The 13,265-nt window shown below is 42.1% G+C and overlaps 1 protein-coding gene across 2 annotated transcripts in view; it reads right to left on the bottom strand.

Annotated features, from left to right (window-relative positions):
* Positions 1-1,436: 1,436 nt before the first annotated feature.
* The window catches only part of BTD (biotinidase), an 87,200-nt gene continuing 75,371 nt past the window's right edge, over positions 1,437-13,265 (bottom strand). For both annotated transcript variants that reach the window (XM_030189974.1, XM_030189975.1), the window contains exons 3-4: positions 11,477-11,629; positions 1,437-3,195 (exon numbers count right to left, since the gene is read on the bottom strand). In XM_030189974.1, coding sequence (XP_030045834.1) covers positions 2,014-3,195; positions 11,477-11,629 — 1,335 coding nt within the window. In that variant the 3' untranslated portion in view covers positions 1,437-2,013. The remainder of the gene's footprint in view (positions 3,196-11,476; positions 11,630-13,265) is intronic.

Below are 13,265 nucleotides of genomic sequence, written 5' to 3'. Positions count from 1 at the left end.
ACACATGGCTATGAGGGGCCAAGGAGGGAAGACATACAATAGATGTGTCTCTGGCCAGGGGTGCAGTAGGGCACTGAGCCCAGTTCTTTCCAACGGCTGAAGAACTTGGACACTTTGGCATTTCTTTTTATCACCATCAAGTCCAGAAGCGGAGAACCCCATCAGTCCACAATCAGATGAAAAATTCACCTGGGTCTAAGAAGTGCCTGCTGAGAAAGTCTGACTCCACATTCAAGGACCCCACGATATGAGCTGCCAACAAGCAGAGATTATTCTCCACTTAACTCATGAGGGAGGCCGCTTCCACCTTCACTGGATGACTGCGGGTCCCACCTTGCTTGTTGATATAAGTCACCGTCGTCACATTATGTCAGAAAAAACTCAGATTGGGTCCCCACCAGAAAGGGAGCAAAGTCACGTAAGGAATTCTGCACTGCTCCGAGCTCCAAGCGATTTACTGAGACTCCTGTTCTGTCCAGGTGCCCTGTGCCAGATGGAACTTGTAGCTCCTCAACCCAAATTGCTGGCCTGCTCAAGCACCTTGGTTCCCTTTCAATAAGGAGATTTCAAGAAGAGAGAAGCGACTGGGAGGGAGAACTGCAACTTGTAACCTTCGGTAAGAATATACAGAACCCAATGGTCTGATGTGATCTTGGTCCATACTTTCTTAAACTCCTGAAGACATTATTCCACTGGAGAAAGACAAGAGTGGACTAGCCTTGCATCATTGCGAAGCTTGGGACACATTGGGTGCTCTGACAGAGAGGACTTCCTGACCACACAAAAGGAAGACTGGCATGCCTGAAAGCGGGACTTCTGACCATATTGCTGATGACCAGGCCAGTACCATCTGCTGTCTCAAAATTGAGAGTGACAGCCCCCTGAAGATAGAGCACCAGAAGCCTTTGGCTTATCATCTAGCAACCACTGTGGCCTAGTTTCACCCAGTTATTTCACTAAGTTACTGAGATCTTCTCCAAATAGCCACTTTCCCTGAAAGGGCAGATTGACTAGACGGGACTTTGATGTTGCATCTGCTTCCCAATGCTGCAACCAGAGTTGCTGACATGTTGTGACAGCCAAAGACATTATGGTGCTTTAGTATAGGTCATAAATAGCATCCACCAAGTAGGCCAACCCTACTTCCAGCTGGGCATTACAGCACCCGTCTTGTGTTGCAGACTGCTGATGCCACTTCAGGGAATTGTGGAACCACTGGGAGTGTGGCCCCAGTAATCTAGAAATCTCTGGGGATAATTTGAGAGTGGAGATTCGCCCAGAGGCTGTTGTGACCCAGTCGGTGGGAAGAGGGTGCTAGTGTACAGCTCGAGCGGCTGGTGCAGGTGGACCTGAGCTGTGCTGGGGATAGATCCTCTAAGTGGCTGTGGGGTAACCCCAGGCGGGTGGCTAGGCATTTTGTGACAGGGAGGGAAGAAGTAATTTTGTAGGTACAAGAGACAGGTATCTGAAGACCTCCAGATATGACTCTGCAGACTCAAACCATCCGCAAAGCACAACTGAGGACCAGCTGACTAACTGGACCAGATGCTGAAAAGTGTGTCCATCCACTTGTTGGAGATTTTAAAAAATACTGAAGAGCTGGACTGGATGCCAAGAAAGATATGTCTCAGATCAGTTTTCAGTCCTCCAACTCCACCTGCTGCTTGATGGGCACAGCTATCCCATTGGTTCTACAGCAGTCAGGAGCTACATGATGGAAATGCCAGGTTTATGTTCAAAACAAGAATAGAGCTTCTGAAATAACCAACTCTATGTCCACATTCCTCTTCCTTTATATGATGTACTATTCAAAATTCTTTCATTTTTTTAATTAGACTTTATCCATTCCACAGATTCATAGTTTTTGGTTTGCACTGCAAAGCCCCACAGCCAACATCACCTCTTTGCTACTAAAGAATTACCTTTCAAAAGTGAAGACACTCAGTGTGTTGTCAGTGGCTGTACCATTGCACATTGTATCTGTTCAGCTTCTTGCAAGCTTTCATTGCCACATTAGTCCTTCTCATACCATCTTCCATACAAAGCAGCTGCCACCAAGCCAGAGGACATTTCAGTTTTGTTCATATAGTAGTAACGGTTCTCCCAACCCCACTGATCTGGCAAATTTAGGGTAACATTAGAAGTCAACAGTAAAGGAAATACATATGAGGTACTGAAATTACCCCAAAGGTGAAAGTCTATAATACTACTTGCATGCGTGACTTCCTGCCCACATGTGTCAAAGCTGAGGCCACCACACTTTACTAATGCACAGACCTGAACATAGTATGTACCATGCACTGTATGAAGACCATTGAAAACACCAAAAGCATACAGTTCACTGGATAAGGCAATTTTTTGGTAACTCAAATAGCAGCAAAGGAACCCAGCACACAATTGGAGGTCCCCTTTATGTTCAGTTACTGGAACAAAAGTGTAATTGTCATACATCATCTCAGCATAAAATGCAGCTATCAATATCTGATTTCCAGTTGTTGATCTTCCAGCATGGTTCCTTTGCACTTCCTTTTCACAAACTTCATTATTTACAGGCAGATTTAACAGGGCAGGGTGGTTGTAATTTCTAAAGACTATGGCTCTCCGGCCATTGGTCTGGTAGCTTTCTTCTGATGGATTCACAGGGATCTGGGCCACTATTAGTTTACTTCCTTCACCCTTCATATCGTAGTAATAGAAGGACTTTGAAGGTGTATATATACCACTTCCTGTCATACTTAGCGCTGTGTTATGGATATTAGCTGCCAAAACATTGATATTAAAGCCAGTGGCAAAGCCTCGCTGAATCTGAATGGCTGTCAGGAGTGGAAGTTGATTCATCCAGGCGGCTGGGAACACAACATGCTTCACACTGAAATTCCTGATGAGACTCACTGCAGGCTCATAAAAGAGTATATCAAAACAAGTGAAGACACCAAACTTGTTGGCAAATGGTGTATCGAAGACCACATAATCAACCTCTGAAGGTGTATCAAAAGCATATTCAAAGTAAAGGTTTTGTTTTCGGTATCTTGCCAGTAGAGTGCCATTGGCACTGAAGACAGCATTTGTATTATACTGGTATCTTCCATCTAGTGGGCATTGAGGGTCACTAAGCTCACAAGGCTGCTTAGTACCTAGGTTTGCCACCAAATACATCCTACCTCTTCTTGCCATGCAGCTCAGACGCTGGAGAACCTGAAAAACATATTATATGGAAAATACGTTATTTCTTTCACTATAATTTTATACACCATCATACATGTGAATATATATATGTGAATTTAGCTCATAGCTTTTTATTGATGGTGCAAGGCAATTTTATTCAGGGACAGCAGTTAGTTCCCTGCCTCTAGAGTGCTTACAATTAAAAGAAAAGTGCATTGGCTGTTGTTGAGATGGACTTGGGAAAATCCACTGCATATTCTAGGATAGGCAACATGGAATCTGTTTTGCTGTTCTGGGATCTTGCCAGGTGCTTTTGACCTGGATTGGCCACTGTTGGAGGCAGGATGCTTGGCTTGATGGACCTTCGGTTTGTCCTAGTGTGGCAGTGCTTATGTTGTTATGTTAAGAGGAGTAAAGACTGTTAGATGGACTCCTGAAGGTAAAAAGGAGATAATGTACTGCTACTGTTATGCAAAGTGAACACAGAAGTAAACCTGGTCAGGAGAAAGCAGGTGAAATAACAGGGATGCAGTTTCTTTGTCTATCTTGTTGGGCAGACTGGATAGACCATAGAGGTCTTTATCTGCCATCATCGACTGTGTTACTAAGTGTTAATTTAAGGGTCCTATTTATCAGTGGGTTAATATTCAAAGTGATTTAACTGGGCAGGAGAGACTTCTCGACAGTTAAATTGCTTGTGTGGGGTTCTCTCAGTGTCACTTAACAGGTTAGTGCCCATGAATATCAACGCTAACAGCTAAACTGAAAACCAGCAATTTTGTGTGTGGTGTCAACACTTAACTGCCTAAGGGGTCATTTACTAAGCCGTGGTATCATTTTTAGCTTGCAGTACAAATCAGCTGGCGTTAAACGCCGAGACAGCCATTATATTCCTATGGACATCTCGGCGTTTACCACCAGCTGATTTCTACTACAAGCTAAAAATGTTACCGCTGCATAGTAAAAGACCCCCATAGGGCCTGTTTTACTAAACCACACTACTGATTCCCAGTGTGGCAAATGAGAGGAAGCCCATAGGAATTGAATGGGATTCTTCATTTGCTGTACAGGAATCACTAGCGAAGTTTAGCAAAAGAAGGCCCTTAGTTAAGTGGAGAAATTGGACCACATAAAACTCGGTCCTATCTTTTTGGTTTTGCTTAGGCAGTTAAATGCTGAATACTGCACTTAACCAAGTAGCAGGTAGCTGATCACATGGATATTCAATGCTGGTGCCCAGACATGGCCTGGCCTTGAATACTGGGACAGAAAGCTGGCAGCAGCTGAATATTTACTCCCAAACTTCTTCCGCACAGACACGGATGGGAGAAAAACTTTAGTAAATAGGCTCAGAGTTTCTTTCAAATCACTAAAATATACCAAATTCATTTTAGTTTTTCAAAAATATTATAGTAAATAGGTAGTATTGTAGTGAATGATAAGTAGTAGTAGTTTCTGTTTATGAATAGTGCTGGAAGTCTGAAATCCATATAAGATCCAGTCCAAAGATATGATGAAGTGGACACTAAAAGCCAAATCAGTTTGAAAGGTTCCATATTTTAGGGAAGATTGTGCTGTAATAAAAGTGCTGCATTTCATCAAGATAACAACAGTGTGAATAATGATGATGACAGCAGCTATTATTGCTTTTTATATCTACAATGGAAGAAGATTCATTTAAGCATTATTACATATCATTAAAATAAATTTTTTGATTCACACAAAGCAGCAGCTTGGGCATTATTCTGATTAGTCCTTTGTTTACACCGAAAGAAAATACGTTAAAGCTAAACACAAATATGATGAAGAACTGAGTAATAATTCACCCAGGTCAGATGAAATTATGAACACAGCAGCTCTATACAAATGTAAGGGATGTAATACTGATCACTTCTGAGATTATGGCAGCATTAATTGTACGGTCTTCTAGAAATAAGAATATCTTTTGTCCTAATTCAGAGAGCTCTGCCTGCAAATACAAAAGTACTTGAAAGAAACAGTCCATTCCAAATCCATGTTCAACCTTTCTTAACTAGAACGTACACTGCTGTTTTCATATTTTAAAATGTTTCTTCTGCCTAATCCACATATAGCATCAATGGTATTGAGGAATAAATCTTTAGAGGTGTGTGCCTTCTCTATTCAGTGTGACCTGATCATTGCTTCGTCCATTTTGTGACGAACTCTGCTGTAGTGTTCCATCATGCAGGTACAAAACTTAGGGGGTCCTTTTACTAAGCTGCGTACGTGCTTACGTGCGCCAAAATGGAGTTACCGCCCAACTACCGCATGGCTCTTGCAGTAATTTCATTTTTGGCATGCGTCTGAAAAATATTTATTTTTGGACGCGTGTAACGGACGTGTGCAGGTCATTACCGCCTGGATTCTTTACCACTAGGTCAATGGCTGGCAGTAAGGTCTCAGACCCAAAATGGATGCACGGCAATTTTGATTTTGTTGCATGTCCATTTTCGTCAAATAAAGGGCCTTTTTTACAGACGCGCTGAAAAATGGATTGGTTTGCGCCCCAAAACCCGCGCCTACACTACCGCAAGCCATTTTTCAGCATGCCTTTGTAAAAGGACCCCTTAGATTATGAACCCACTAGGGACAAAGAAAATAGACCACCTGTGTATAATACATAAACCGCTTTGGTTGTACCACAGAAAGACAGTATATCAAGAACATAACAAACAACCAGTAAACTTTTGAAGTTCACAGTTTATTTTTTATGCATCTTTATCACTGCTCCTGGATGTTGATGTCCTTTGCTAGAATTTATAGTGCCATACTTGTTTTCCTAATAACATAAATTATGTTGAGATACAATTTGTGAACAGCTTAGGAGGTCATTTCAGAAGCATTATGCCGCATTTATATATGTAAGTCACATACAGGTGCAGATTTTACAATGTTATTTGCACCTGAAAATACTGCAAGATGCATAGATTTAAAGCGTGTGGGTTCTGAACTGATTTGGATGGTCAAAAAATATATACACATGTATTCTATTTTATAGGGATGTTTAATCCTTCCTTTGCTGGCATTTAGAGCTGCTGTGAGGCAGATATAAATGTTAGCTATCTGCTCATTTGGACATAGGGTCTCCACCAATGACTGAGGTGACAATTATACATATTTCTGTTATCTTTTTCTAGCAATTTTTGTTCTGTTAAATGTATTTCTCTTCGCTCCATTATTGGCTCCTATTGTACATGTAGTTTTATAGACTCAAACAATTACACATGTAAGTGGCACCAAATACATGTGTACAGAAACACAGAAAATAATGGCAGATAAAGACCATATGGCCTGTCAAGTACAGAGCCTATGTATTACTATATAGGCTTCCATATAAGGACTTTTTTCCCTTACATGGCAGCTTGAACCCATTAATGGTAGTACTGTGAGTCTGATTCTGTGATTCTATGAGGGGCATTTTCGAAAGAAACTTCTAAGTTGGAATTTGAAGGTCTTTGTAAAACATTCAAATTTGGAGGCGAGGAGAAGGTCATTTTCAAAAAAAGATGGACGTCCATCTTTGTGTTCGAAAATACCATGGATATCCTTGGATTTGGACGTCTTTGATTTTTGGCCATTTTCAAAACCAAAAACGTCCAAGTCTAAAACGTCCAAATTCAAGCCATTTGGACGTGGGAGGAGCCAGCATTTTTAATACACTGGTCCCCCTGACATGCCAGGACAGCAATCGGGCACCCTAGAGGGCACTGCAGTGGACTTCATAAAATGTTCTCAGGTACACAGCTCCCTTATCTTGTGTGTTGAGCCCCCCCAAAACCCACTACCCCCAACTGTACACCACTACCATAGCCCTTATGGGTGAAGGGGGGCACCTATATGTGGGTACTGAGGGTTTCTGGTGGGTTTTGGAGAGCTCGCTGTTTCCTCCACAAATGTAACAGGTAGGGGGAGTATGGGCCTGGGTCCACCTGTCTGAAGTGCACTGCACCTACTACTAAACTACTCCAGGGACCTGCATGCACTGTCATGGACCTGAGTATGACATCTGAGGCTGGCAAGTAATATTTTTTATCATGTTTTTTGAGGGTGGGAGAGGGTTAGTGACCACTGGGAGAGTAACAGGAGGTCATCCCCGATTCTCTCCAGTGGTCATCTGGTCATTTCAGGCACCGTTTTGTGCCTTATTCGTAATAAAAACAGGTTTGGGTGAAAACGTCCAAGTTTTAGTCCTGGATGCCTTTGCTTTGTTCCATTATGGCTCAAAGACATCCAAGTCTTAGGAACGCCCAAATCCCACCTCGAACACGCCCCTGATATGCCCCCTTGAGATGTGGACGTCCTTGCGACGGACTTCTGAGAAAGACGTCTCTGTGAGAAGGATGTCCAAGTGCCGATTTATGTCACTTTTTGGACGTCCATCTCTTTTGAAAATGAGCCTGCAAGTCTTCTGGTGGATATGCTATTTTATTATTGGTCCTTTGGCTTGGTTGTGGATTTTTAATAAACTTCTTTTTAGCTACAATCTCGGACACTCTGGGTTTTTATTTGGAAGGTGCCTGGTCCATCCCTGCTCATTTGTTTGTTTAGAGCTGTGAAACTACCGCTATGAATCAGCAGTGCCATTTTGAAAAAGGCAGGAGCAAGTAGCGGGGGATCATTCCTGTTCCTGTGTCACCAGGACCCTTGCAATGAGTCAGGGTATGTGAGTGGGGAGGCTCACTGGGAGGCAGCTGATGTGGGTAGGTGGATACTGTAGAGGGGGGGAGGAAGCTGGCTGACTGGAAGGAAGACACATGAGGAGGACCTTGATCAAATGCTGGTTCAGGGTGTCACAATCCCTTGCTAGCTCTGCTTTTGACATATACATATTGAGAACTTCAAGTCTGTCCCCATACGCTTCCTGACAAAGTCCACTAACTATTTTAGTAGCTACCCTCTAGACCGATTCCATCCTGTTTATCTCTTTTAAAAGGTGTGCTCTCCAGAACTGCTTACAGTACTCTAAATGGGGTCTCAGTAGAGATATATACACCTCCTTTTTCCTACTGGCCATTCCTCTACCTATGCACAGCTCTGATTTTATTTGGGAAGGACGATATATCAAGACTTAAATAAACTAAAACTAAGCATCCTTCTGGCTTTTATTGTTGCCTTTTTTACCTGTTTGGACACATGATCACCACCAAGTCCCGCTCTTTTTTCATGCACGAGAGTACTTCACCCTCTATACTGTACTGCTTCCTCAGGTTTTAACAAACCAAATGCATGGCACTGCATATTTTTAGCATTAAATCTTAGCTGACAAATAATAGATCATTTTTCAAACTTCACTAGATCCCTCCTCATATTTGTTTAACATTTTCCTTCTTCCATTATGTACTCTTCTTAAAGGTTTGAGCGTTTACTATCACATTTATGAAGATGATATCCAATTTTTCTTTAAAACAGAGAATTCAGTGAAGGAGAGTATCCAGCTGTTATGTTTATATCTGAAGATGATTAGATAATGAATGAGAGCAAATCATCTTAGCCTGAATATGGCAAAAATGCAGGCTATCGTATCTGGTTCTGTTCTAGCTGATGTTCCGGAAACTTTCTCAATAGATGGTACTGAGATTGTTTTCAGTAAGACAATTCGCTCTTTGGGTGTTTTGATAGATTCATCACTGAATATGAAAATTCAAGTAGCTAAGGTGATTAGTACTGTTTTCTTCAAATTAAGACTTGTTAGAAGATTGAAGGATTATTTATCGTTTGATAATTTTCATTTTGTGATTCAAAGAATAGTAATGCCTCACTTTGATTACTGTAAGATTTGATTTTAGGCTTGCCAAAATATGCTTTACAAATCATTACAGATTGCACAAAATGCTATGGCCCATGTGCTTTTGGGAACGAGCCATTTTGAACATATTACTCCTGCCCTTGTGTCTTTATACTGGCTGCCTATCATACAGAGTGCAATATAAGATCTTGTTGTTGGGATTCAAAGTGATAACTAATAAAATTTCTCTTGTCATTTCAGCAAGTTTGCATTTACTAGGAGTGGCCTAGTGGTTAGGGTGGTGGACTCTGGTCCTGGGGAACTGAGTTTGATTCCCACTTCAGGCACAGGCAGCTCCTTGTGATTCTGGGCAAGTCACTTAACCCTCCATTGCCCCATGTAAGCCGCATTGAGCCTGCCATGAGTGGGAAAGTGCGGGGTACAAATGTAACAAAAAAAACAAACATGCTTGATGTTCTTTCTTTTAGGACTGTATTCTTAGATAAATATAGGAACTCAATTTTTTTATATCATAGGACCTAGACTGTGGAATTCCTTACCTACTTAACTTAAAGTCTTACGAAATATGGATAAATTCAAAAAGGCTTTAAAAACTGTTTTGTTTAAGCAGGCATTTGATATTTCTTCTTAAGGGTAAGTTTTGGACTGCCTGGTTACTGTTGGATTTTGATGTTTTAGCAGATATTATGATTATGTTGTACATTTTGTGAAATGTGTATCTTTATTATGAAAATGATTTGTTCCCCACTCAGGGTTGTAGATGTGTGGGTTATAAATTTTTTAAATCAATAAATAATCCACACGATCGAGGATATCTAGTCCATTGCAAATTTAGTATCGCCCGCAATGAGGCAAACCTTTCCAGACATCCCTTACACAATATCACTTATAAAAATATTAAAAAGCATCCCTGCAGCATATCACTGGTAATGTTCCTTTAATCAGAGCGCGCTCCATTTACCACTACTGTTACCTTTCGCTCAACTGGTTTCTTACCCAGTCAGTCATTTTAGGGCCCATACTGAGTGGAGGAGTGGCCTAGTGGTTAGGGTGGTGGACTTTGGTCCTGGGGAACTGAGGAACTGAGTTCGATTCCCACTTCAAGCACAGGCAGCTCCTTGTGACTCTGGGCAAGTCACTTAACCCTCCATTGCCCCATGTAAGCCGCATTGAGCCTGCCATGAGTGGGAAAGCGCGGGGTACAAATGTAACAAAAAAAAAACCTCAGTTTATATATAAGTTGCCTACACAGAACCGTGTCAAAGGCTTTGCTAAAATCTAAATAAACCACAGCTAGTGCTCTCCCTCTAGCCAAATCTCTGGTTACCTAGTCAAAGAAATTAATCAGATTCATATGAGAAGACCTACCTCTAGTAAAAGCATGCTGCCTTAGTCTTGCAATCCATCATTGCAACATTGACAAGTTATAGGTGTAGTTACGGGCATAAAGTCCCAAGCTGTGCTACTCTTTCTTTTTTCTCTCTCTCTTTATTGTAAAAGGAAAAAGCAGTCCCCTGTATATAAGTACTAAGTTGCAAATCACTTATGGGAGCCACCAATTATGCAACGATTTCTTGGCAGTTTATTAGTGGAGTAGTTTGCCATTGCCTTCCCCGGTCATTTTTACCCCCTGGTTGAGGCCATGTACTCATTTACCAACTGAAAGTGGATGAATGGCTGAGTTGGCCAGAGGCTGGCTACCTGGCAGAAATCCCAGTGTGGAATTTGAACTCAAGTCATGGGTGCAATAAGCAAGCGACCTAGTGATTGCACCACAAGGCCTCTTTCTTTATTGTAGTACAGAACAACTCTATGCAACTCTGGGTCCACAACTGGCCCTGCTTTTACAAAGAGTGGAGGAGTGGCCTAGTGGTTAGGGTGGTGGACTTTGGTCCTGGGGAACTGAGGAACTGAGTTCGATTCCCACTTCAGGCACAGGCAGCTCCTTGTGACGCTGGGCAAGTCACTTAACCCTCCATTGCCCCATGTAAAGCCGCATTGAACCTGCCCTGAGTGGGAAAGCGCGGGGTACAAATGTAACAAAAAAAAAAGAACACAGCAAGATACAAGTTTCAGACAGCTGTGAACAGAAGTGTATCTGTTAATTAACACTTATCAAAATACAACTGAAATTGAAATTCTCTTTTTAATGTGTTTTATATTCACCCTTACCCTGAGTAATAACTCCGGTTATTAAAAGACTACAAAAAAGGGTAAAGTAGGATTGAGTTGATTGTTTCAGCAGTCTAAATTTGCTTGCTATTAGCTCTGACCATAGGGTATTAATGCCCCATGATGTTTTGGCGCTAATTTTAGAGCGCTGCTTGGAACAGCGCGGTTCTGATCATCTGCACCTCAGTCACCTAATACTCATATCCACATACTGGGAGGAGGGTGCATAGAATTAAGGTGACAGCTTTGATTCAGAGCAAGAAATTAGTACATATTTAGAAGAACACAAATATCCTACATACATCTTCTGTCCTCCCCTTATATACTAGCATATAGCATGAAGTATAGCCAGAATAACCTCGGGTTTCTCACCTCAGTATCATTGAAGAGGTTTGGTTCCAAGCACGGATTCCACTGCAGAGAGTGAACAGAAGGAGGAATAAAATCAAGGAAGTGGTAAATAGATTCTCTAGTGTAGTTGAAACCGTGGATGCCATCTTCAGGGAAGACAATGATCTGCGCTCCCTTTAAACAGAGAAAAAATGGTAGGTACTTGTGTTTAATTAATAAAAGCTGAGCGCCTTTTTCGACCATTAACAGTTTGTTAGCACAGTTTCAACACCAATAGTAATGAGTCTAGTTGCGTACCCTTCAATGCTTGGAGAGAGAGAGAAAGAGAGAACATCTAACATTTATTTATTAAGAACACAAATCCAATAATATAGTAACATAGTAACATAGTAGATGACGGCAGAAAAAGACCTGCACGGTCCATCCAGTCTGCCCAACAAGATAACTCATATTTGCTGCTTTTTGTGTATACTACTACTACTTAACATTTCTAGAGCGCTACTAGGGTTACGCAGCGCTGTACAATTTAACAAAGAGAGACAGTCCCTGCTCAAAGAGCTTACAACCTAATAGACAAGTGAACGGTCGGTCCGATAGGGGCAGTCAAATTGGGGCAGTCTGGATTCACTGAACGGTAAGGGTTAGGTGCTGAACACCCTACTTTGATTTGTACCTGTGCTCTTCAGGGCACAGACCGTATAAGTCTGCCCAGCACTATCCCCGCCTCCCAACCACCGGCTCTGGCACAGACCGTATAAGTCTGCCCAGCACTATCCTCACCTCCCAACCACCAGCCCTGCCTCCCAACCACCGGCTCTGGCACAGACCGTATAAGTCTGCCCAGCACTATCCCCACCTCCCAACCACCAGCCCCGCCTCCCGATCTTGACTAAGCAAACAAAAATACAAAGAGACACAAAATACAATAAATACATAAGCTGAGGAGCAGGGTGGACCATAGCTCTACCAACGTTTTGCATCAGCAACTAGGACACATGGAGGGACAGAGAAGAAGTTTGATTAGTTGGCCTTCCAACTAATGACATTATAAAACCACTATGGGTAGCCATCTTCGTAAAAAGCGAAGACACTTACCTGCAACAGGTATTCTCGAAGGACAGCAGGCCTTATATTCTCACATATGGGTAATGCAGGCCTGCATTGCTGGTCCAGAGCTTGTAACAAGCTTAAAATAGGTCTTTGAGTATGAGAAGTGCTCCATTACACATGTAAAAGTGCCTTCCCGCCCACCGCAAGAGCACAGGACCAGCAATACAATATAAAGCATAAGAAAAAAAACGAGACGAGACAACGAGGTGGGAGGATATGTGAGAATATAAGTCCTGCTGTCCTCGGGGAATACCTGCTACAGGTAAGTATCTTTGCTTTCTCCGAGGACAAGCAGGCCCTGTAATTCTCACATATGGAAATCCCTAGCTACCAGGCTCATGAAAAACAACCACAAGTGGTCAATTGGACCTTGCAACAGTGAGGGCAAAAGACTACTACTACTACTACTTATCATTTCTATAGCGCTACTAGACATACGCAGCGCTGTACACTTGAAGATGAAGAGACAGTCCCTGCTCGACAGAGCTTACAATCTAATTAGGACAGACAAACAGGACAAACAAGAGATAAGGGAATGTTAAAGTGAGGATGATAAAATAAGGGTTCTGAACAAGTGAACAAGGGTTAGGAGTTAAAAGCAGCATCAAAAAGGTGGGCTTTTAGCTTAGATTTGAAGACGTTCAGAGATAGGGCTTGACGTACCGGCTCAGGAAGTCTATTCCAGGCATATGGTGCAGCA

This window comes from Microcaecilia unicolor, chromosome 1 (genome assembly GCF_901765095.1).
Source record: "Microcaecilia unicolor chromosome 1, aMicUni1.1, whole genome shotgun sequence".
NCBI classification, from domain to species: domain Eukaryota; kingdom Metazoa; phylum Chordata; class Amphibia; order Gymnophiona; family Siphonopidae; genus Microcaecilia; species Microcaecilia unicolor.
This window is presented reverse-complemented; position numbering and strand designations above follow the sequence as displayed.